The sequence below is a fragment of the Ochotona curzoniae genome, unplaced genomic scaffold, assembly GCF_017591425.1.
Source record: "Ochotona curzoniae isolate NIBS_2020 unplaced genomic scaffold, NIBS_Ocur_1.0 contig_883, whole genome shotgun sequence".
Lineage (NCBI taxonomy): Eukaryota > Metazoa > Chordata > Mammalia > Lagomorpha > Ochotonidae > Ochotona > Ochotona curzoniae.
Genome location: NW_024466599.1, coordinates 53,907,175 through 53,931,464, shown reverse-complemented (window position 1 = coordinate 53,931,464; position 24,290 = coordinate 53,907,175). Strand labels below are relative to the sequence as shown.

At 41.5% G+C, this 24,290-nt stretch overlaps 1 protein-coding gene across 2 annotated transcripts; it reads right to left on the bottom strand.

Annotated features, from left to right (window-relative positions):
• Positions 1 to 1,704: 1,704 nt before the first annotated feature.
• RNF103 (ring finger protein 103) lies at positions 1,705 to 23,006 on the bottom strand. Of its 2 annotated transcripts, XM_040993574.1 has the most exons (5): positions 22,944 to 23,006; positions 21,869 to 22,035; positions 19,170 to 19,309; positions 11,204 to 11,319; positions 1,705 to 3,714 (listed from the first exon to the last, which is right to left on the bottom strand). In XM_040993574.1, exons 3-5 carry the CDS (start codon positions 19,299 to 19,301, stop codon positions 2,142 to 2,144), a joined length of 1,821 nt encoding a protein of 606 aa, XP_040849508.1. In that variant the 5' UTR covers positions 19,302 to 19,309; positions 21,869 to 22,035; positions 22,944 to 23,006; the 3' UTR covers positions 1,705 to 2,141. The 2 variants fall into 2 exon arrangements, with proteins under 2 accessions (XP_040849508.1, XP_040849506.1); XM_040993572.1 differs by lacking the exon at positions 22,944 to 23,006 and having other exon boundaries at positions 21,869 to 22,577.
• Positions 23,007 to 24,290: the final 1,284 nt, after the last annotated feature.

Here is a 24,290-nt window from a genome sequence, read left to right as displayed (position 1 = left end):
CAAAAACGTTTTCAGAAAAAGGGAACTGATCTAAAGCTGGGGTGGGGAATATCCTGCCAAGACAACCGCAGGGAGGACTCAAATAAATAAACCTATAGCACATTAATTTTTAAGTTGAAAATTTGTTTATATTTATATGTTCCATAAATGATGTGTTAATTATCCAAATGGCCCTTGGCACAATAAAGGTTCCATACTCCTACAAGAGAGAAAGGATGAAAAAGGAAAACACATCTAATTTGCCAATTCTCTCTGAATTCACAAAAGAAATGAAAACATGTAAAAAAATAAAAACCAGAAAAGATCTTCATCCACTGGCTCATTCCCAAAGTGGCCACCAACAGCCAGAGTTGAGCCAATCCAAAGACAGGAACCAGGAGCTTCTTTTGGGTCTCCTATGCAGGTACAGGGTCCCAAGGCTTTGGGCCACCCTTGACAGCTTTCTCAGGCCACAAGTAGGGAGATGGATGGAGCAGCTGAGACAAACCAGGAACCGGTGCCCATATGGGATCCTGGTGCATGCGACACGAGGATTTAGCCACTAGACTATCATATTAGGCCCAAAAGGATTATTTTTTCAAAAGGTTCAAATAATACCCTCTGAACATTCTTTGTCACATCAAGGTTTCTAAGGCATCATCAAATCACGGTCCCTTATCCCTGGGTGCTGACGTAGTTGAATAGCAGCAAGCAGGGACATTCTCTCTTCCCCACAAGCAGACATGGAAGAAAAAAACAAAACAAAGCTGGAAACATCTGTCCCACCCACCTTCCTGAGTACCTAGACCTTCCCCACCCTAATCAGTGGCCGTTAATGGGTGTGCATCCCTCTCAACCAAGTAACAATATTTAAGATAAACTTAAAAATTATAAAAAAGGGTGGGGCCAAGTGTGCATTTGACTTAGTTTTAACAAATATATCCCATATTGGATTGTCAGGGTGCAACTAACTCCTGGCTCTGCTCCGGATCCCAGCTCCTTGCTGCGGCAACCCTGGGAGGCAGTAGGAGGTGGCTCAAGTGGTTGAGTCCCTGCCACCCAGCGGGGAGATCCCCAGCTCCTACTTCGGTCCAACTCAGCCTCAGCTGTTGTGGGGATTTGGGAAGTCAATCAGAAAACAGGAATTCTATCAGACTAAATGAAAAAAAAAAAAAAGAGAGAGAGAGAGAGAAAGAAAAAGGCAGTGATAAAATGTCACAAAATGTAAATACCATGAAATAAATAATATATACATTGCAGTATTTGCAACTTCTCTGTAGTTTGAAAAATTTTCAAATAAAAGTAATTTTCAAATAAAAGTAAATCAAACACTAAACAAATAAATAAAAATGGCCCACATAGGTCTGCAATCCCCATCCCCTCATCTCTGTACATTAGAAAACTTAAAAAAAAAAAAAGAAAATATAAGGTAAACTATGCTCTGGTTGATTGGGCTTAATGAATGTGCTAAATATTAATAGATAGATCAATTTAGTGTTTCAAAAACAGCCCTCCATGAAATTCTTTCCCATAAAGCCCACTCAGCTAAAAGACAAACTAAGATCATCTGAGACCAGTGTCAGCAACATGAGTTTCATTTTTTGTTCCCACAAATCAAAGATCATCTCTAACTTACCTATGAAATTAATTAATCAGCAAAGCAGCTATAGAATTCAGCCAGCTTATAAAAAATAAATTACAACTGAAAAACCTGTAGTCTTTTGGTTTTAAAATAATTTATTTCATAGGTCTGTTTTAATTTCATTTTTCAGAGCATACATTATTTAACCAAGAGGTGCTGGACAGAGATTGTAAAAAGGGAGGAAACATTAAGGATAAGAAACCGGCTCAATTCCATTAGAATTTGATCCTACCTTGTTAAGTCTTGCTAAGGTAAATTTCTATCATACTTCTTTTTGTGCTTACAAAAAACATTAACTTCTGAATTTCCAATGTTGTAAATAAAAATTTTTACAGTAAGTATGCATTCAATTGACACACAAGGCAACCAAGTAAATTCTGTCATCAACATTAGCATAATGCGTATTTCCTGTCACTGCACTAACATTAAACTAAACTTCAAACCACAAAAACATTGTGACTAACATTAAAAAGGCAAGCTGTAAGATACTCAAAGCTTATAAAGGACAAATTGCACATGGTTAAGATGGGACATCATTTAACAAGGGCTGGTGTTGTGCATATGGCTGCTTTTTTTTATAAGAAGGCCACCGGCAAACAGGGCAACAGTGTCGGCCCCCAGCCAACCACATCACGATGCAATTCTGATGGAACACATGACCACAAGGCAACCCCATTAGTAAGCATTCATTTTCAAAATTCTCTAGGCAAACAACACATTCAGTACAGTGCAACATATCAGCAGGCCAGGCTAACCAGTCAGGTTCCATGTCTTCATTAGTGTTATAGGATCCATATGACCTCCCCCTCCTCTCATATGGGCCGGTCTGACAATATTTATTGGCACATGAACAAGCCTCAGCATCACAGTGACTTGAGCTTCCTGCAGAACTGTCCACTACACTTTGTTTATCTTCAAATACTTCCTTTTCACTCTCAAAAGCGTCTGTGTTCTCATTGTCTGAGTCATTTTCAGTATCTTGAGAACTTGCTGACATTTCCTCTTCAGACTGGAGTCCAAGGCATTTAAATCGCCACATTGGTAAGTTTTTTATATAATCAGTGGGAATCAGGGGGTGAAGCCAAAGGTCAGGGAAAGCTAACCGTTCCAGAAATAAATCAGGGTCTTCGTCCCAGTCAGATTCTACAGGAAAATTCTGGAAAGAAGCAATCGGGTGGAAGAGGTAGCTGGTGTACCAGTCCCACAGGCTCGACAACCACTCTAAGTTATTGGCATTGACTTCACCATGGTTGTTGCGTCGCCTCTTCTTCTCAAAGTAATCAATGAGTAAACCGTGTCCAAGGTATGTACTGAGAAACAGGGCTGGGTGTGAAGAATAAAACATCCAGTCTGCCCTTACCCATGAAGCCAGTGTCGTTGTATTGGAGTATCTCAACAATTTTAAGCTGTATTCGTAAAAGCTGTCTAAGTAAGGCAGCTGTAAAAAGCCCAACACAGGTAGCCAGGAAATGATCAACAGAGAATTGTAGGTCCCTAAAGTGCTTATGAGAACCACAAATCGTTTTATGGTGGCTCCTTGTGTAATAAATAAGTCCATCCAAGCCATAAGATTAACTAGAACCAGGCTCAAAACAAACAGATCATTCACTTCGGGTTGCAACGAGCGCAAAAAGGAATCCATGGCCTGAAGTGATATAAATTCGCCTGCATGGCTTCCATATCTGTAAATTCCTTCAGGAGTTCTAAGTATGTACGATGGCATGTTATGTATGCCAATATCTGTCATATAGCTCTTGTTGCCCCAATTTTCCACATTAACAAAAATAAACTCGACTCTTCCAGTAAACTTTATACTTAGTGCAGAGAAGAAAGCTGGTGGTTGGTCAAGGTTGGCAAATAGGTATATTTTTATCCAGTACTGATCACTTTTATTCCATTCTTCTTTCAAGTGGTCAGCATTATAAATGGTTTTGATCCGAGAGGCTGCGTGAGCAGTTATCCACTTGAAAATGTGCTCTACTTCAATCTTGCGGCCATTATATTCTTTAAGCATGACTTTTCCTTTGGAAGTACTTGTTTGTGGAACAGACATAATGAGTGTGGATCGGACCCAGCCTCTTCTCCTGCAGTATCTGTAAGAGAGTCAACTTGGAGTAAATCATTAGGCTGGCAAGTGTTTGTGTTTTTCCCAGCACCCAAAAGACATCCTCTTAAGCAAATCAAATGACCCTCAAATAATCAAAAAATCTCGTATTAACTCATGGCCACTGTGCAAGATGACAAAGCAAGCTTTTTTCCTCTGTAGTTTGATTTGTATTTGTTTTCATTTCTTTTTTCAGGGAAGTATGTCTTTGAAAGTATTTGATGGGGCAGGTGCAATGACATAACTGGCTAAGTCACTGCTTGGACACCTGCATTCCATACTGGAGTGCTGATTCAGGCCTGGCTACGCTGCTTCTGTGCTTGGGAAGCAGTGATGACTCAAGTACTTGAGTTCCTGCACCCATGAGGAGACCTGGATGGGATTTCTGGCTCCTGGCTCCAGTCTGCCTCAGTCTCAGCTGTCACAGTCATTTGGGAAATGAACCAGTAGACACTTCTCTTTCCTTCTACTATCTCCCGTCCCTCTGCCTTTGTAATCAATCAGTACATTTGTAAGTGGCAGAGTTCCAGGAACCAGCGAACACGACAGCATCTCTTATGTACCTCTTTCTGTATGATGTGCTGATGACACCTAAAAGATACAAGGAAATTAACTCCTTCTCACATGGAATTTAAAATCCTATTTAAAAAAATCAATATAAGCTATGTACTTTATTGCTAAATAAAGCAATAAGAAGTTTGTTAAAAACGGGGGAATGCTATTGGGACTTGAGTTGGTGAGGATTTCACAGAAAATTTGGTAACCACAATAGGTCTTGAAGGCTAGCTAGAATTCAGATGAGCGGAGAAGAGAGAAGGAAAAAACAAGTTGAGTGTGATTTGGTACAAGCTCCTTGAAGGTAGCAGCCATGCCATAGCCATTTATTAACTCAGCATCTACCATCACGCCTGCTGCACAAAGACAGTATTACCAATTAATCTGCACAAGACTAATCCAGAAAACCGCTACAGCAAACACTTTTATTTTTCTACTCTCTTATCAAAGATCGGGAAGAAGAATATTTATCTTGAAGGAATACACAAAGTAGATGAAAAAATTTAGTCCCAGACTGCTCTATTTTACAGCAGAGAAAACACTGAGGAATTTAATTGAAATTGTTTATTTGGGTTTATCCAGTAGGGTCATCACTCTGCTCCTTTGTGGGAAGTGGACAGGTTCTAGCTGTGAGCTTTGTGATATCCATCTCCCCTAAACCAGAGTGATAAAAATACTGAAAAGGCAAACAGCTGTTGTATTATGGTGGAGTGGTTATAAGTACATTTTTCTTTGTTTTAAAAAGCATATTAAAAAAACAAAAGAACCTACACAAGGAACTGTAAGATACGTGAAACTTTACTCAATAAAGTTATAAGAAAATTTACCACATATATTTTTTCATTGTGAATTTGTAAATGGGTGTTAATAAATGTTTCTTTTTTACTTTTTTACTTACTCAGAATAGTAAGGTAAAATCACAGTTGTTACACTTTCACTTGGTAAGCATGGATTATGTTAAACTAATAAACATACTGCAAATTTATGCAATTAGTTAAAACACAAAAGCTCACACGAAGCATATGGTTTTACAAAAACACACCTAATTTTATCTTAAGAATTTCGTGATGTAACTTTTAAAAGATTGTTTATTTGAAAGGCAGACTGACAGAGATCTCCCATCTGCTGGTCCACTACCCTGCAGTGCCTGGAGCTGAGCTAGGCTGAAGCCAGAAACTCCATCTGTGACCCTATACAGGAGGAGAGGGTATGTTGAGGGCAGAAACTCATGTACCTGGGCCATCATCTACTGCTTCCTGAGTGCATTAGCTGGGAGCCAGTGGGAGGCAGTATGACCAGGACTTGAACCAATACTCTAATATTGACTGGCATTATCACAAAGCAGCAGTTTAATGCAATGTGCCACAAAGCCCACTGTATGATTTAATTTAAATGAAGATATTATGGTATGTCTTAAAGACAGGTGGTAAGCTATCCAGCTGACTCAGAATTACAGATGGGCCTGTCAGCTTCTTGATAAGTTAATTCTTTTCCTTCACAAAACAAAGTTTCTTATTATCAGTATAGTTTTGGCTGAAATGGCTTAAAAAGCATACATTCCTATAAAATGCAGTATCTTCTATCCCTTAACATTGAATTTGTACACACATAACAACTCAGTCATTAACATGAATTTCATTCTCACCCATGCCAAAAAAGGCAAGTCTAATGCATACAGATAATTGCTTTATTTACATCTTAAATATTGCTAAGTAGCTTCAAGATTTAAGTTGTGTAGGCTGCTTGCAATGACACATTTCTATTCATGGTCATTCTTTTTATCTTCTTTAAACTACTCTGGATTCCTGACTCTAAAACAGATAAATATTTTATTTTTTCTTCTTGTAAGGAAATACTTTGTTTACTTTCTTTTCAGTTCAGAGTGACAGTTTTCAGGTTTATAGGCCAGACAGAATTTGAGGGTACCCAAGGAAAGAAAATTTCATGTATTTTAGGTCTTTCAATAATTTATTTCTTAAAAATTTATGATTAACATGTAATACTTGTATATTTTTTATGGAGTACTGTGCAATATTTTAATATATGTATACAATGTCTCAAATTAAATCAAGTTCTCCAGATTATGAGAAAATCTGTAAGACTTAGAAAACATCAGACACATTCATAGCATCAGCGGTCAAAAGAAATCCAACAAACAGTTCATTGAAACTTTTGAAACTCTGGCCAAACAGAAATGAACATTAATGTTGTTCCACATTCCTTTTTAGGAATAAAATATCGTCCTGGCTGTCTTCTCCCTTCTGTGGAGGTCACAGAACAAATAAGTCCCTAGGCAAAATCCCCAGCAGCAAGAAGGCCAGTGATGGAAAAGTCCCTAGGCAGTGGCCATCTGCCTCCACTGTGTAACCCTCATGCTGTAGCATCAGTCTGCTTTGGCTGTCCCGCCTGCCTTGTTATTTCCCTGCAACATGAGCAGCAGCCGGCCAGCCCCTGGCTATCCTGACTGTCCCTGCTCTCTTGCAGTGTATTTGATAAATCTAACTCCGCTCACGCACTGACCACTCTGGTCACATCTTTCCACCATCTGTGATGTTGACCTCAACTGGTCACTCCTCCTGACACCTTCCTGTTCCATGCCTCTTCCATGGGTCCCCATTCTTGATGCTTCCCTGTTAAGTTCTCCAACTGCCAGTTTACCATTCAGTCCCTGCAATTCTCATGTTCTCCATCTTTTCTTTCTTACCTCTCTACAGATATACACATAAATGCCACCACCCCTCCTTTCTTAAAAAGAAAAAGAAAGGAAAAGAAAAAAAGAACACTGAGTTGGCAGGAAAAGTCTCTGCAACAGATCTCCTGGCTGAGAAAGGAGAGGAGTTAGACCCAGGCCAGGCTATCGTGCTAGGATATGGGGAAAGAAGCCAAAGCTGGTACACCTCAGTAGAACCAGAAGCTTCTCGCAGGACGCTACCCTAGAGACTTCCACAGAGAAAGGACTACCCATAGAAGCAACAGGAGCTTGATATGATCTGACAACAAGATGATGACTCAGTTATTCAAATATGATCAAAACACGTTCTGAGTAACATTCTCTGACTACTAATGCTCTTCACATTGAAATTCGGAACATCCTTTTCTCTTAATCGTTATATTTTGTTATCTCTATAGTCAGAAGAAAAAAAAGGCAGAGTGTCTACAGCAGAGGAATTCTAGCTGTGGTTAGAAAACCTCAAATGAGAAAGGACCACACTGGAACTGATATAAGGTCTGCTTGTCAAAATCATCTTTGTGATAAAACTGAAGGTGAATAAAGTATATCATATTTTAGCTAGTACAGAATCAAGAATTTTTCAAATGAAAAGCTAGAAAAATCTGTTCTAAAATTCTCTGGACTCAACTATGACACTTCTGATATACTTTTCCTTTTAAGATTACCCTATAAAAAAATCAACTACTACTATTTCTTTCAGTTTTTCATGTTTAGTAGGTTTTTATTTTCTGTTATGAATAGTTTACTTCTGAATTTTTACCAATGTAGGCTCTATCATTGTGTTTAACCTTTATATTAAGAATTCTTTAAAAATTTACTTATTTAAAGAGTTATAGCAAGAGAAAGAGAGTGAGAGATTTTCTTTTTGCTGGTTCATTGCCTAAATGACTACAATGATTTTAGTTAGGCTGCTCCAAAGCCAGGGGCTTCCTCCAAGTCTCCCACGTGGGTGAAGGGGCCCAAGCACTCTGATCATCTTTCACTGCTTCCCTAGGTCCATTAGCAGGAGTCCACATTAGAAGTAGGGCAGTTGGGACATGAACCAGTTTCCAAATATAATGCTGGTGCTGCAGATGGTAGCTTTATCCATTAAGCCACAGCACTGGCCCCTAATCTTTATATATTTTTAAAAAATTTTATTTAAAACTTTCTAACATATTTATATATCACAGTACTTGAAACCTATTGACTTGAATATAAATATACTGATTTTTTAAAGATGAATTCTATAGTCCAGCTGTCACATGCAGTGCTGGCATCCCATATAACACTGACCAAAATCCTGGTTGTGACACTTCCAATTTAGTTTCCTGCCAGTGTGCCTGGGAAAGGAAAGAAGATGGCCCAATTATTTGGGTTCTTCTCACCCATGTGGGAGACCCAGATGGAGCTACAGGTTCCTAACTTTGGTTTGGAGCAGCCCTGGCCATTGTGGCCATTTGGGGAATGAACCAACAGCTAGAATATCTCTCTTTGTATTTCCCTCTAACTCTACTCTACAAATAATTAAGCTTTTTTTTTTTTTAAAGATTTATTTTTATTATTATTTTTTTTTAATTGGAAAGGTGGATATACAGAGAAGAGAGAGAGAGGGGAAGATCTTCCTTCCAATGATTCACTCCCCAAGTGAGCACAACGGGCCGATACTATGCCAATCCGAAGCCAGGAGCCTCTTCCGGGTCTCCCACGCGGGTGCAGGGTCCCAAAGCTTTGGGCCGTCCTCGACTGCTTTCCCAGGCCACAGGCAGGGAGCTGGAAGGGAAGCAGGGCTGCCAGGATTAGAACCGGCGCCCATATGGGATCCTGGGCGTGCAAGGCGAGGACGTTTAACCACTTGCGCCACCGCGCCGGGCCCAATTAAGCTTTTTTAAAAACTTTAATTAAACTTTTAAAAAAGTTTTTTTAATAAAAAACTTTTAAGGAAAATGGTTCATATTGATATTTTGATTTTTGGCATTCTCTAATAAAACCCATCTTTCCTGGTATTGTGATTATCAGAGGAGAGAAGAAAATCTTCAAGTTTTTGGTTTTTTTAGCATTTAAGATTTTATTTGGCAGTAAAATAACTAAATCTTTGGTAAGCAAAAGACACAAAGAAGACTGATTTCTTTCTCATTAGAATATTAACACATAGGGTGTCTTGGACATTTCAACAAAAGACACTGGGTTGTGATCATGGTTTTGTGGTGAATATGAGCATGGCAGTTTTATGGGTAGAAAAATGGGGAGTTATGAGATGTAGGAACTTTCAGATTCGAGGGGAAGTTCTACAGTAACTGCATCTACATAACTAGAGGGTAAAAGAAGAGTCGTGAGGTCAGAAGAAAAGGGAGGTTAAGGCAGGGAAACAACGGTTTAGCAGTTTCCTACAGTCAATGATTTGTTCATTGTGGCCAACATGCTGAAAGGACACAGGTAAGTCAGGTGCACATAACTACACTAGAAAATCGCTGATACTGTGCACTGAAGGATTTTCTACATATACATCTGTCATAGGCCTCTACCGTAGCACAAAACCAACCACGGTACATATGATTAGTTTTACTAAATACTCATCAGATGAACAATTAAATGAATGAGTACAAGTTATGCTGGAGTCCTGCTCCAGCCAAGTTTGGAACTTGTGAAGGGTGCGTGGATGAGGTGTAGAGAAAATAGACAGACCACTAGGATTCCATGATCACTGTGGACAATGCACAAAAGCTGTCTGCTTTATTTATACAGGGCCAAACTCCGGCTCAGACTTTTTGCGTCATGGTCAAGTGGGTGTTTTTAGGGATAACTCTGCCATTTGTTTCACCTTAAAGCAGGATGTTATCCATCCTGACCCTGTGGTCAGGAAGTTCTCAATAGATGGTGCATATCAATCAGTAACACATTCCTAATACAATCCTCATTCTACAACTTAATCTTGAATCAGTTAAGGGAGGAAATGCATCACTGAAGGAAGGACCTAAAGATCAAAGAAAGAGGGAAAGAATAGATTCCCACTACACCTGGGGTAACACCCTTGATTACTATATGGTCAGAGGGGGCAGCAATAATAAAAGGCCCTTTGGCTAAAATGGTATCAGCAACATCAACTTCCAAGCTCACATTGGTAGTAAACATTAACTCCATACAGGCAGATAATGCCTAAATAAATTATAGAAATCTCAGTGAGGTTGTCCAGTGTCCATGCAAAGGGAGGTGGAGCTGCATTCGGTGGTTGTAGAGACATCCACTGGGCCCTGCCATACAGCGGGAAATTCCTTGCGGCCCTGCCTGCAATGGGACAATACTCTTCACACCTTCCTGCCTTCCACACCCATCACACGGACTCCAGCAAGTTACAATTTAGTGACATCAGAAATGGAAATAAACATTTCAAAGAATAAATAATAGAACATGAACACAAACTAATGTATCAAACTGAATACTGGAAGTTACCACCCAAAATATGAAACCCTCCGAACATTCTTTTCTGTGAAGGCAAAGGAAAAAAGCCAAAAAAGCAGTAAAGGACAAAAAAAGAATATGGTTGACTAAAGAAAAAAGATGACTCTGATTTTGGACATTGGGGAAAAGAATGCACATGGGGCAACTGCAGAGCTGACAGGAAACAGCACAGTAATACAAATTACAGGTTAGAATTACAGGCTAAAGCTGCGAATATGCCAAGGTCATTTTGGGAAAGAAAACTGATATGCAGAGCCTGCAGACACACTCTTACAAAGGTATCCCCTAACTGGGACAAGTGTTTGGTACAGCAGTGAAGATACTCCTGGGATGCCCATCTCATCCTAGAGTGTCTGGATCTAAGTCCCAGCTCTGTTTTTCACTCGTTTCTTGTGAATGTGCACTCCTGTAGGCACCAGATAATGGCTCAAGTAGTCAGGTTCTTGTCACCCAATGTGGGAGACCCAAATAAATGGAACTCTAGTCTCCTGACTCTGGTCTGGCCCAACCCCAGCTGTTGCAAGCATTTCTGTCTCTGACTCTGACTTTCAAATAAAATGGAAAAGAAAAACAAAAGGTTATTCATAACAGAAAGAACAGCAGAGGTGGGGCTGAAAATAAAAGGAAGTACAAATTTATCAAAAACTATTAATCAAGCATTTGTGCAAGCGCCAGCATGGTAAATACTACAGTCAGCTTTCAGTTCAAGCACCTTTATTAAACACAAAAAGCCTTAGTTGCCTAGTCAACTCACCTGGGATCACTGGAACAGTTGAACGTGCCTGTACGTATTCCAAATCTTGACACCTTTTTGACCATTTTCTCCCAGTGGATTCTACCTACCAATGGACTTCGGTCATTTGCTATAACCTATTCCCCAAGGAAGAAAACGAAACTTTAATGACCAAAAATTAAGTCAAATTAACCTTTTTTTTCCTTCCAATTTGTGATATAATTGTACTTTTTGGAAAAAGATCCTCTGTTCTTAGCTGTTGCCTACTGTGCTATGTTATTAATGCAGTTCTTGAAGGAGTAATTGTCCAACTGGAAAACATTCAAAGCACTAACTTGAGTACAATAAACTCCTACATTCCAGCCATTATACAGAAGGGTAGTCAAAACCAAGATTAAAAAAACAGCCAGACTCTACACCATGTGGTCTCTTTTCTAGAATTAAGTTGCACATGAAGAAAATGGCCCTTGGAGTCATTGCTCTTTGTTCTTTAAAGAAGGCATTAAACAACAATCAATCCATATAAAATTTACTAAAAATTATCACACATGAGTTCAACAAGTTCATATTTCACTTTTTTCAAAATGCAACTATGGAGTCAAGACCCAAACACATGTTTTTCATTAAATTATGCTTTTAACAAACCAATATTACTTCTATGACTTTTGGCCTTAACAATCATGAAAGGCTCTAACATATAAAAAGAATTACATTCTTGATCCTCTGCAAATTTACAAGTAAGCGTTCAAATGCAATCAGGATTGGAAGAACATCAAGATTTTTAAAAAGAGAAAAAAAAATGTTTCCAAATTCATTCAAAATATCCAATGATAATGGCTTTTCTTTTAAAGATATATTTACTTTTATTAGAAACAGGTTTACAGAGAAAAGGAGAGAGAGAAAGCTTCTCTGTCTGCTGGTTTACTTCCCAGGTAATGACCCCAAGCCACAGTCAGAGCTGAACTGATAAGATGCCAGGAGCTTCTTCTAGGTCTCCCATGTGGCTTTGGGCCATCCTCTACTGCTTTCCCAAGCCACAAGCAAGGAGCTGGACAGGAAGTGGAGCAGCTCAAACATGAACCAATACCCATATGAGATCACAAGGAGTACAAGACGAGGATTTAGCCACTAAGCCATTGCCCCAGGCCCAACAATGACTTTTTTTTTTTAACGAATGTCAGTCTTTCTAATCATTACTCCCATTTCCGTTTTATCCTCAAATCTTTCTATCTTGAAGGAAGGAAATTTTCAATTATGACATTAGTAAAAAACAAAAACAAATAAGGGGTTGGTGCTTGGCATAATGGCTAAATTGCCTCCAAAGCAATGCCTGCTTCAAGTTCTTGTTGCTCTGCTTCCTGTCCAGTTTCCTACAAAGGCACACCCTAGTGAAGCAGACAATGGCTCAAGTCCTTGGGTTCCTGGCTTAGACCTAGCTTAGCCTGACCGCTGCAGCTGGGAGTGAACTAGCTGGTGGAAAACACATTGCTTCATGTCTCTGCCTTTAAAATAAAATGAAAGATAAACACTAAAATCGAAAAGATAACCAAAATTTTAAAATATTAAAACAAAACTTATTCAATGAAACTTAAAGGAAAGCCCGAAATATCTAAAGTTGTCATGAAATCATCTGATTTACTTTAAGTCAGCGGACATGGGCCAAGTTTATTTTCACAAATGCTATTATTATAAATACTATTCCATCTAAAATCACAATACAATACTCCGGGACCTCTGATCTTCCTGGCAGGAAAGAGCATTTTCAAGTTTAAAAGAGTTTCCAAGAAGCTCTAGGTAGATGAGTAAAATGAGTGCCAAAGGTCAACTCCCTCGGAAAGGCAACACATACTGCAGCTACCTCAACTGTGTTCCCTCCAATTAGAGGTGTGACAACCGTCAGGGAGCAGGAACCGACTGTGTGGTAATGGACAAATGACTCAAGTTCCCTTTTGTGCCAATATTCCACTGATGTGACCATTCTCCCCACACAAACATACACGTCTATGTGACATTTGTAACATAGCTTTGATGCTTCCTAAACACACATATGCACAATTTAGGGCATCGAGGCAGGTTATTTTGATGGTATTCTTTAGTGAAAATCAGTGGTTTTACTGAGAGAGAAATATCCCAAAACTCGAATGGTTGAGGTAACCAGGAAGAGTGTGACACAAGGACGCAATCCTAGCAGATGAAAGCTCTCTTTGAGGAAGTTCACACTTGTTATATTACATATTAAGACTTCAGCTTTCACATTTTTCTATGCTTTTCAAAATTCTTCACTAGTTTTGCCCTGCAAAATCAAAGATAAGCAAAGCAGGATTCTTCTCTTTCTCCTTCCTTCCTCCTTTTGTTTTGCCATCACTAAAGAATAAGCTCTTCATCTGATCAAAGTCTTGAACTTACTTTTCAGATTCTCAAGATGATTACAAGTCTGTGCAGTCACATCACTATTTTTCCCTTTTTAAAAATGAACTTCATGTTCAAAACTTTCCTATTCTTGATTAACGGTGCATATAATACACATTTCTCAGGTCTGTGTGTGTCCTGGCACTGCATCCAGTACTTAAGGCATTGCCTTTGTCAAAGTAAATGTGGCCTAAGTCTCGGTGTGTTTCATCGAAGCTCCAATGCTAGGAAAAGAAGAAGGAATGGGAGAAGGTTGTTCCCTGGTACCTTCTGGCTCATACAAAGGTGGCAGAAATAAGGGAAGAGTGCTGGGAATACCTCAGGAGCAGTTAAATGACAATATACCACCCAAGGCTGTCCTGGTACCTGCTTTCAATAGATTTAAGGTTCCCTGACTGAGAGTTACACAAAAAGACCAAAAAAAAAAAAAAAAAGCAGATTATATGACTATTATAATATTTGTGCAATTAGAAATTGCTTAGTCCGATATCCTAGATAAGGTAACTACTGTACTTTAACTGAAGGATTACCAAATTAAATTTAGTGGAACTTGAAATAAGCACTATAAAAAGATTAAAATTTTCATAAAATAACTCCTCTGAGTCACACTATATAACAGAATACTCTAAGTCTATTGCCACTCTAGTGTGCCAGTACCAATCTCCAATGTAAAGTTCAGAGATTAAACATTCAGTTGATAAGAAAAGTTGCAGCCTCTGTGATAAATGCTTTCAGACAAACAAACAAAACCACCCCAAAGCTGAGTAAAAATATACCCTGAGTTCCAGGTTTACAGAGGCCTTGGCAACACAGAATAGACGAAAGGCAGTCTTCCCATTTTGCTGGAGTCCAGCTCCAGCTGAGTTCGGAACTCGCGAAGGGTGCGTGGATGAGGTGCAAAATGGAAAGAAAGACGGACCACTAGGGATCATAATGGATGATGCACAAAAGCTGTCCACTTTATTTATACAAAATTAGTCAAACTCTAGCTCAGACTTTTTACGTCATGGTCAAGTGGGTGTTTCTATAGATAACTCTGCCATTTGTTTCACCTAAGGCTAGGTTGTTATCCACCTGGCACCATGGCTAGGAAAAAGTTCTCAATAGATGGTGCATATCAATCAGTAACACATTCCTATCACAATTCTCATTCTACAGCTTGGTCTTGAGACAGTCAAGGAAGGAAGAACTTCACAGGAGGGACCTAAAAGATCAAAGAAAGAGGGAAAGAATAGATTCCACTACTTGATTAGCATAGGATCAAAAGGGGAGTTAGCACCCTTGATTAGCATATTGGCACAGGATGCAGCATAACAGCTTTTTGGTTAAAAACCGGTAACAGCAACATCAGCTTCTAAGCTCCTATTGATATTAAACAGTAACTCCGCAGAGGCAGACAATGCCTAAATAGATTACAGAAATCTCAATGGGGTTGTTCAGTGTCCATGCAAAGGGAGGCGGAGCCTCATTCAGGTGGTCATAGAGACATCCGCCAGGCCCTGCCAAACAGCGGGAAGTTCCTTGAGGCCCTGCCTGCAATGGAACAATACTCTTCACACCTTCCTGTCTTCCACACCCATCACGAGGACCCCAGCACCATTTCTCTTCCTGGGGTACCTGACCCTGCAGCTGGCTTCAACACTTACTTACCATTATAGTCCCTGCAACTGGTACAGTACCTAGATCATCTGGGTGCTTATTACTATTTAAACTGAACCAAATTAGTAGGCTATTTTGCTGTTGAGTAGCTTGTTCTACTTCAGATTACACAGATTCTCTAAAAGACACATTCTGTTTTGGCTCTCTGTTACAGTGAGAGTCTTTTCCCCAATAACTCGCCACCTGGAATGTCTTCTGGGTGAGTGGCAGTACAAGCAGCACCCTGCTACTCACTGCATGTCAGCGTCCTGCCTTCCAGGCGGATAAAGAGATTCAATGCATTTAAAGATACATTATGGATGAGAACTCTGGTCATATTCCATTTAAAAGTGTTAATCCTCACACAATATCATGCAGGTTCAGTTAAATAATAAAGTTTCTTGGAACAGGAGCGCTGTGCTTCGATATTTTCTTCATTTCTTATGATTTCTAACAGAATGCCTTCTTTCAAAATCATAAACCCGTCTAGTGATATATATATATATATACATATGCATATATACTCACATATTCTACACAAACTGCATAAACTCATTAGAAGTAAAGATAATTGGCAAAACTAAACTAAATGACATCAAATTTTTTTTTGTATTTTCACCAGCTTACTTTGCATAAGCACAGATAAAAGTTTTTCACCAATACAAAATGCAGGATAAAGTGATTTGCAGTTTATTTCATCTCCAGAGAAGTGTTCAGTAGGAAATAAAAAAATTAGAATATCCTTAAACAAAACTACCATCCAGAAGCAAAGGTAAGCAAGATTAAAATCACCTGTTAAAAAAAAAATCACCCATAAAACCCTTTCACCCAAACAGTCAAAATATATATGTAATACTTAAGTAAATACTGACCCAAAGCTGTATTCCAATTCACAAGATACTTTTCACTGCTATCTGAATTTGTGGGACTTTAAACTCCTTATCATAATGACACAGCCAGAAAGGAACAAATATATCCTTCCTTGAACTATGACAAATGCCAAACCAGATAAAATAAAATGTGAAAAGGACAAATCCACAAAACCCATACATTATGCTAACTTTCCTATTTCCAAAGTCTATTCAAGATGCCACTTGCCTTTCTGAGCAATTCTTTTTTGATAAAAGCACCTGTCTTCTAATGGTGACACCAAGCAGGCTGAGTGGTGGCAGAATCAAAGCAGCCACAAAACTGGAAAATAAATACCTAATGAAAGACAGGCGCTAGGGCTGGACAGGCAAACAAGCCAGCCTGTGGTGTCCAGCGCAAACCTTGAGTGTCACTAGGAAAATTAAGTGTGTGTCCTACTGTATCATTTCCACAAACGCCACATAAATACATTCCATTTTTCTTAGAAGTCATTAGAAGATGTGGGTCTCCCAGGTGGGTGCAGGGTCCCAAGGCTTTGGACCATCCTTGACTGCTTTCCCAGGTCACAAGCAGGGAGCTGGATGGGAAGCGGAGCATACGGGGCATGAACCAGCACCATATGAAAACAAAGGAGAAAAATTTATCAAGTAGAATTTATAATGCTAATATTTTAGACCATTGCTTGTTCTTAATTTCATTCAAGTGTCACCCAATCAGAGAACTCCTTGTGCTTCCTGTCTCTTTCACCTGCTACTGCTTCCTCTTAATACTTTCTACCAACTGATAGTAGGTGAAATACTTCTTTGGTGTCTGTGTCTCCCAAGTGGAATTTGAATAGCCTGAGAGCGAGCAAGGACTTCGCCTCAAAACTGCTCCTGGCTTACCTCTATGGCCCAAAACAATGCCTAGCATCCTTATCTTCTGAATAAACTATCTTACAGTTAAATCCATACATTACATTTTTATTTATTTCTTTTTTTTTTAAAGATGTGTTTATTTTTATTGGTAAGGCAGATCAGATTTATGGAGAGCAGGAAATATATAGTTCACTCCCCAAGCGGCTGCAGTAGCCAGAGCTGAGCCAATCTGAAGCCAGGAGCTTCTTCCAGGTCTCCCACTCAAATGCAAGGTTCCAAGGCCTTGGACCATCCATCCTCAACTGTATTTCCAGGCCGCAAGAGGGAGGTGGATGGGAAGTATAGCAGCTGGAACACAAACCGGCGCCCATATGAGACCCTAGCATTTGCCAGGTGAGAATTTAGCCATGGAGCCATCATGTGGGGCCCATATATTACCTTTAATAGGATATCAAAAAAGTTGCTCATGTATAAGAACACATGCTAACTAGTGAAGCAGAATATGTTGGTCATCATAGGCAGCATAACAAGGACCAAAAAAATTATGACTTCTGATATGGCTCTTCTAAGCTCTGAGGGCACTTAGTGCCCTCAATTTCAGTTACTGCCCTCAACCAGTTACTCAATTTCAGTAATTTAAAATGATTAGAATTCATGAGTCTTCCTTTATCAAGACTATTAGCAACAAATCCAAGGAAAAATAAATGTAATAACAACTTATTTATACATAAAAGCTCTGAGGAAGCTAGAGCATATTCTTTAATATCAATACAGAAATAAACTAAAATTTGAAGGATCACAACAGATTGCATGTGAGCCCTTCTAAGGCTCTTCCTGAGCTGAACCTAAAAAGCCTAATCATCCAGAATGTAAATGCTCAAAAACAATAAAAAGTATGCATATCCAAAACAATCCCAATGTAATTCCCAAACCTGAACCCTTTAGCAGAGTATACTGCTATATTATTCCACCTTCTGTAGCTGTGTATTTATGTATTTGAGGCTGTGTGCTATAGAAAATACTCAACGATTGCACTGGCAAATTTTGTCACATAAGGCCATTTAATCCATATATTACCTTTTTTCTTTGTTTTTTGTTTTAGATTTTTTAAAATTTTCATCAGTGATACTATTTCTTTCTTTCTTCTGTGATACTATCAGACCTACAAGGAAGGTCTTAGAATGCCAACTTTTTCTACCATATTAGTTCTCAGACAGATTTTTCCAGAAGTGCTTTCAATGTTCATATTCTGAATCAAATTCTGCTAATCCCAGTGTGAAATGACAGGAGCACTGAACCAGCAATCAAAGCATATAAGTTTTGATCCTGGTTCAGTATTACTGCTAAGGGTCCCAGGACCTTGGGCAAACTGCTTTACAACCTTAAAGCCTCAGACAAGGGTAGGTCAACACGACTTCCAAGCTTCAGCCATTTACAGGCTACATTCTCAATTCTGTCATTTCCATACTGTTAATTCCTTTGGCATGTCACTTTGGGCGAACGCACACTGTCATCTCGTGTTTATGAAATTATATGTTCAATATAATAGATTTTTAAAAGTTTATTAAATACAAAAACGGTGTGTCCACTCATTTACCATAAACTACACTTTGGGGAGCACAAAAGATAACTTTTAAGGCCATTCCTAGCTCTAAAGTTCTAATATGGTAATTAAATCTCACACTTCTAATGTAACTATATCTAGCAACTATAAATCAAAGCAAAGCCATACGCCCCCTTCCCCACATCAGTTCCTCTTCTAAAATCACATAATTGGCTACTCCACTAATAGGACTGTTTTTTTTTAAAAGCTCTTCCCTCAGGTACAAAATTGTTTGCCTACTGATTCATAAAACTGGAGCTAACAAAAACTGAGAAACATGCAAGTTACTAAAGAAAATGAATACATTTGTGTGCTTCTCATCTCCACAAAGCACACCAACTAAAACAGATTTGCTTCTATGCTTCTAAACATAACAGCCAGGCTCCTTTCTCCCAACCCTCTTTCCCACTTTATAATTCTCATTTTCCTTGGTCTGCAGGACTTCTTTTAAGAGAGAACTAGAAGCTCCCTGTGGGAACTGAGTTATGTCTAGGAAACATGCCACAAGTATACTCTGTTCACAAATGTCACTGCCAGGTACATATTATTTTGATAAAAAAAATTCTTGGAGGGTTCTCAAATGATCAAGAACTATCAGCATGTGCCATACCTGGACCAACCAGATGCCATCTTTTGTGTCTTCCACGAGCTCATAGAAGTGCATTTCACCACTGAAATTGGTGCTAGAAGCAGACTCGGAAGCTGCTTCTTCCTTCAGAGCAGAGTAGAGCTCACCCTCCATCAAGTCACCTGCAGAGGGGAAAGATGGCACTCGTAAGATTTCAAGCACCCCGCCTCCCAAACTCAGGGATTTAACGCATTCTTACACTGTCAGGAACTCTGCTATCAAATCTTCACTAAACGCCATAAGGAAAAAAGCAGTGGAGAATGTGGGTGTTTGGTCTAGCAGGGAGAGGTCACTTGGTCTGCTCAGCTCCCTGGAAGGCAGCAGGTGATGGCTCAAGCAGCTGGGTCCCTGATATCCGCATGGAGATCTGCATGGAGTTCCAAGCATTCGGCTCTGGCCTGATCAAGCCCTGGCTTTGTGGCATCTGAGTGAACCTTGATGGAGACCTAGCTCTGTGATCATCTGTGATCATCTGCCTGCTTCTCAACGGATATTTAGCATATGACATGTCCAGGCATCACATCATTTTATACAGTATGATTTAGATGATTACAACATTAAATATTTTAGAAATGGGCTTGTCACATATGTCATCAGCCCCACTTAAAACAGTGACAGGCTTATATGACTTGAGGGCTAGGATTTTACCACGTAGGACAAGTACCACATTCAAATACAAGTTTACTGTATAAATTTAGAACTTGTATCATCAAACAAAAAGCAAAACATGTCAAGTTATTTTAAATTCTGCAGTGAATAAAACCAGCACTTTTCCATTACAAAAGCAAAACTAATCACAAAGAATACCTAACTTTTATGGTTAAATTGACATAGCAAGATTTTTCTGCTATAAAACTAGTCATTTGAGTCATACTCTTGTGGGTTGTATATATTCTTTAGATGATATGCTCAACATGGGATGTATTTTTTGGGCTAAAAGAAGCAACAAGGGCTGCTGCTTTGGTGTAGAGGGTAAAGACGCCACCAGTACTACCAGCATCCCATATGTACATCAGTTTGAATTCTGGTGAGTCCATTTCTGATCCAACTCGCTACTAATGCACCTGGGAAAGCCACAGAAAACAACCCAAGTTCTCAGGTCCCACACCCATAAGGGAGACCCTGAGAAAGCTCCTTCTACCTGGACCACCTTGAACTGTTAAGGCCATTTGGGAACTAAACCAGCAGATGGAAGGTCTTTCTCTGCCTTTGCCTGTCTGTAATTCTGTCTTTCAAATAAAACCAAGGATTTTTGAAATGTCAAAAGATGATTTGATTTTTGCAGCCAAGACATTTCTCATTCATAAGCCCAGAGATTTTATTTATTTATTAGAAATCTTTTACTTAGTGTATTCCATCTTCTCCACAGAAACGAAAGTCACCACAAACCAGTTAGTAAACAAGGGCTAAAAGCACACAGTGTCATACAGGGTGTCTTTAGAAATTCCACCGAACATGAAAAAGACCTGTGTATGGATGTATGGATTTCAACTTTTTTCTTGCACCAAAATAAGCCTGTCTTTCGATCCCCCCCTCCCCCCGCCCATAAATTTTCTCTGTTTTCTCTGAAGGAAAAATCAAGTGTCCCTTTAACAGACAGGATTCTCTTGTAAATCCCAGTAGTTTTAGAGCCCTTAACCTCCAATGTATATTCTAGTATATCATTCCTGAGCAGCTTCAGGGGCCTAAATAAGGAGAAAAAGAACGGTTTTGTGTTTTGTTTGGGGTAGAAGCCCCTGCTGAGGATCCACTGGAAACAACACAGCAGACAAGCCATCAGTTTGGCTTTGTACAGCAACTGAGAATCAAGTGCTCCTCAGCCTAAGTTCCCCCCTTTCAGGAAACCTATCTAAACAAGGTATGTCTTCACTCAGCAATAAAACAAATGAGTATTTCTCACCCAATCCCACCCCAAACCTAGTTATGGAAAGTACCTTTTTAAAGAGAAAATACCCCCTTAACACAATTACAATCCTATTCACCAACTCCGAGTGATTCAGCTCTGTCTCTGACCCAAGGGGGAGGGAAAACACATCCAAGTGGAAGATGCACAGTTGTTTATAAACATGCCCACAGAAACACCATCAAGGCAGACATCCCACAACATCCTGCCCTTATTATCGCCAGAATTCATGTGTGAAAAGCCAGTACGGCACAGCGCCCATGTGACCCTGAAACTCACATTTTTACACTGAAAGTGCAGGCCCTACAGCCTGAGAAAATCCCACTGACGTCCGATTCTTCCCGCTACTCCCCCCCGCCCCCCATGAAAACTGCTACAGATGAACACAGCCTCCAAGCTTTTCTTGTATCTGTTTTTTTTTTTTTTTAATTTCAACTGACAAATAATACTTTGCTGCCATTCCCAAATTTGGGGGGACGGGGGAGGAAGGAGGGGAAGAGAGGAATGTGAACAACCACTCAATGTAGCAAGCTATAAGAAAGTACACTCAACTGTCATTCCTTAAAACAACCCCAACAGGCACATAACACCCCTAAGAAAATAACCTTAGCTCCCTTGCTCAAAATTGGGGATCACGTAGTCTACCGCAGATCTGGACAAAGAAAAACAAGGAGTTAGCCGAACCCTTTCGGGGGGGCACCCCCGTCTCTGGCTGAGGGACAGGGGGTGGTGGGTGGCCCGGGTCGCCCCCTCCCCAGGCAGCCCGCCCCATACTCGCCTGACTTTTCCACCAGCTCCCGAACATCCTTCTTCTCGGGCAGCCCGGAGTAGCCCAGCCCCCGGCACTCCAGAATGGTCTTGAGTTTCTTGAAACTCAGCGCCACCGGGTCCACCAGCTGGGTGGCGAAGATGCCAGTTTCATACCACACAATGGCCTCAAAAAACCTGGCCAGGACGAACAGGACCAGGAAATAGAGGAGCAGGAAGAAAAGCTTCAGCCACATCTTGGCCGGCGTGGCCTCCGGCTCCAGCGAGCTGGGAATGCGGGCACGAGGTGGTCCAAGGCGGCTCTCACGGCAGCCCCCGGCCCTGGCGCGCGGGGTGGTCACCGGCGGGTCATCCCCGACGGCCGGGCAGGTGGATTTGAGGACCCCGCGCCGGGTGGAAGGGAGAGACAGGCGGGCACAAGGCGCCAGGCCTTCCCGTCAAAAGGTGAGGAAAAGAAAAGGGGGAAAACTCAAAAACGCCCATCCATGAACACCGAACGGAGTAGGACGCCCAGAGAGCAACAAAACGCCTGCAGCGTTTCCCTGGCGCGGAGCCCCGTCCTCCGGCACCGTAATCTGAAATGGGACGGAGGGGACAGACCCCAAAAAGCAGTTGAGCTCCTCACAGGTCCCGGCGGCGAGGCCGGGCCCGAGCGGCGGTTGGCGGCCGCACCGCCAGGCTCCTCCGCGGCGCTCGGCCCGGCCAGGCCCGGGGCCCAGCGCGCCCTGGCGCGGGAAGGAGAGGCCGCTGCAGCGCCGCGCCCGGCGCCCAGGCCCCAGGCCCCGCCGGCCGCCCAGGCTCCGCGGGAAGCGACTCCGGGTTCGCCGGGGCGGGCGGGCGGTGCCTCACGGAGGCGTCGCGGTCTCTGCAGAGGGAAGTCGGTCGGACGCACGGGAGACGGTCCTGAAGCCGGGGGGGGGGGGGGGATTTTTTTTTAAAGCAAAAAAAAAAAAAACCCGGAATGCGAGTCGACGACTCCCGCGGCGGCTACCGGACTGCCTCCCGGTCACGGAGCGCCCGCCCCGCTCGGATGGGCGGCTCGGAGCGCAGCCGCCGACCCCCACGCCGCCTCCTCAGGCCGCGGCCCTCGCCCCCCGAGCAGATCAGCTGCGGCCGCGGCCCGAACCGAGACATAACAAGTGACGTCGGCCGAGGGGCGGGGCCGGGGCGGGGCGTCGAGGGGAGCGCCCGCAGGGCCGGGAGGGCGCGGCCGGGAGCAGGGGCCGCAGAGCTAAGGGGGCGGGAAGGAGATGCGGGGCCGGCCGGCCGGCCTGGGCTTCCAGACAGCTCCCCAAGTGGCCACCTCCCCTTTGCCCCTGCACGTGTTTAGTGTTTGCTTAGGTCCGAGGGTTGGACTTTTGGACTGTGTGTCACTTTTATGTAATTCTTTTTTTTTTTTTGGTAGAAATAAAATAACAGTTCATGATCCTTTTTTTTTAATCGGTCGAAGTAGCAGTGACCGTGAATGCTGAGCCCTAGTGGGCTCTCAAAGCTGTGGCCCAGTTGGTCCGAGGTAGTAAAAGGTGAAACCCCAAGGAATGTGTTTGTCTGCCTCTGCATGAGGATGTGGTTTTGTGTACACGTGTGCTGGAGGAAATTATACCAAAAAGGGAGGTAGAACAGGCCCAGTTGTGCCTAGCTATTATAGTCTACCTTCTTCTAGCTCCAGAAATGTTAAAAACCACATATGGGAACCCTGAGTTGCCAGGACAAAGGTTTCACTATGTTGCTAAATCAAGGTACAAAGTTCCGTGTGTTTTGTTGTTCCTGCTGATGGATGTGGGTCTTGCCAGCAATGGGATTTACGTGAAGGGAGTAGTATGCAGAAGCCTGCAGCACCTGGTCCTTCCATTTGCTTAGCCGCATGGAATATACTGTTTGTGTGGGTTCATAGACTACAAGCTCGGTCTTGACCAACACCCTTGATCAGGAAGGAAGAAGCCCTGGATTACAAGAGGCTGGTTAGCCATTGCACTAAATTGTCCTAAATTAAAGCTGAAAGGGGTGTGTGTGAGTGTGTGTGTGTGTGTGTGTGTGTTTAAGATTTATTTATTTTTATTTGAAAGGCAGATTTTGTAGAGAAGAAGAAACTAAGAGGTCTTCCATCCCTTGGTTCACGTCCCAAATGGCTACAATGGACAGAGCTAAGCTGATCCAAAGCCAGGGGCCGCTGAGTCTCCCATGTGGGCGCAGTCTCAAGGACTTGAGCTATCCCTTGCTGTTTTCCCAGGTCATAAGCAGAGAACTGGATCAGAAGCAGAGAAGCTGGGACATGAACTGGCACCCATATGGAATTGCCAGCATTACAGGCTGAGCTAAGCCTCTGTGCAAAGGTGAAGACTTTAATAAGAGAGGGCATATGGTCCTTCATCTCAGAGGAAATGAGGATTAGAAAGTAAAGAGCAGACTGTGACAGTGTAGCCTGGGAATGG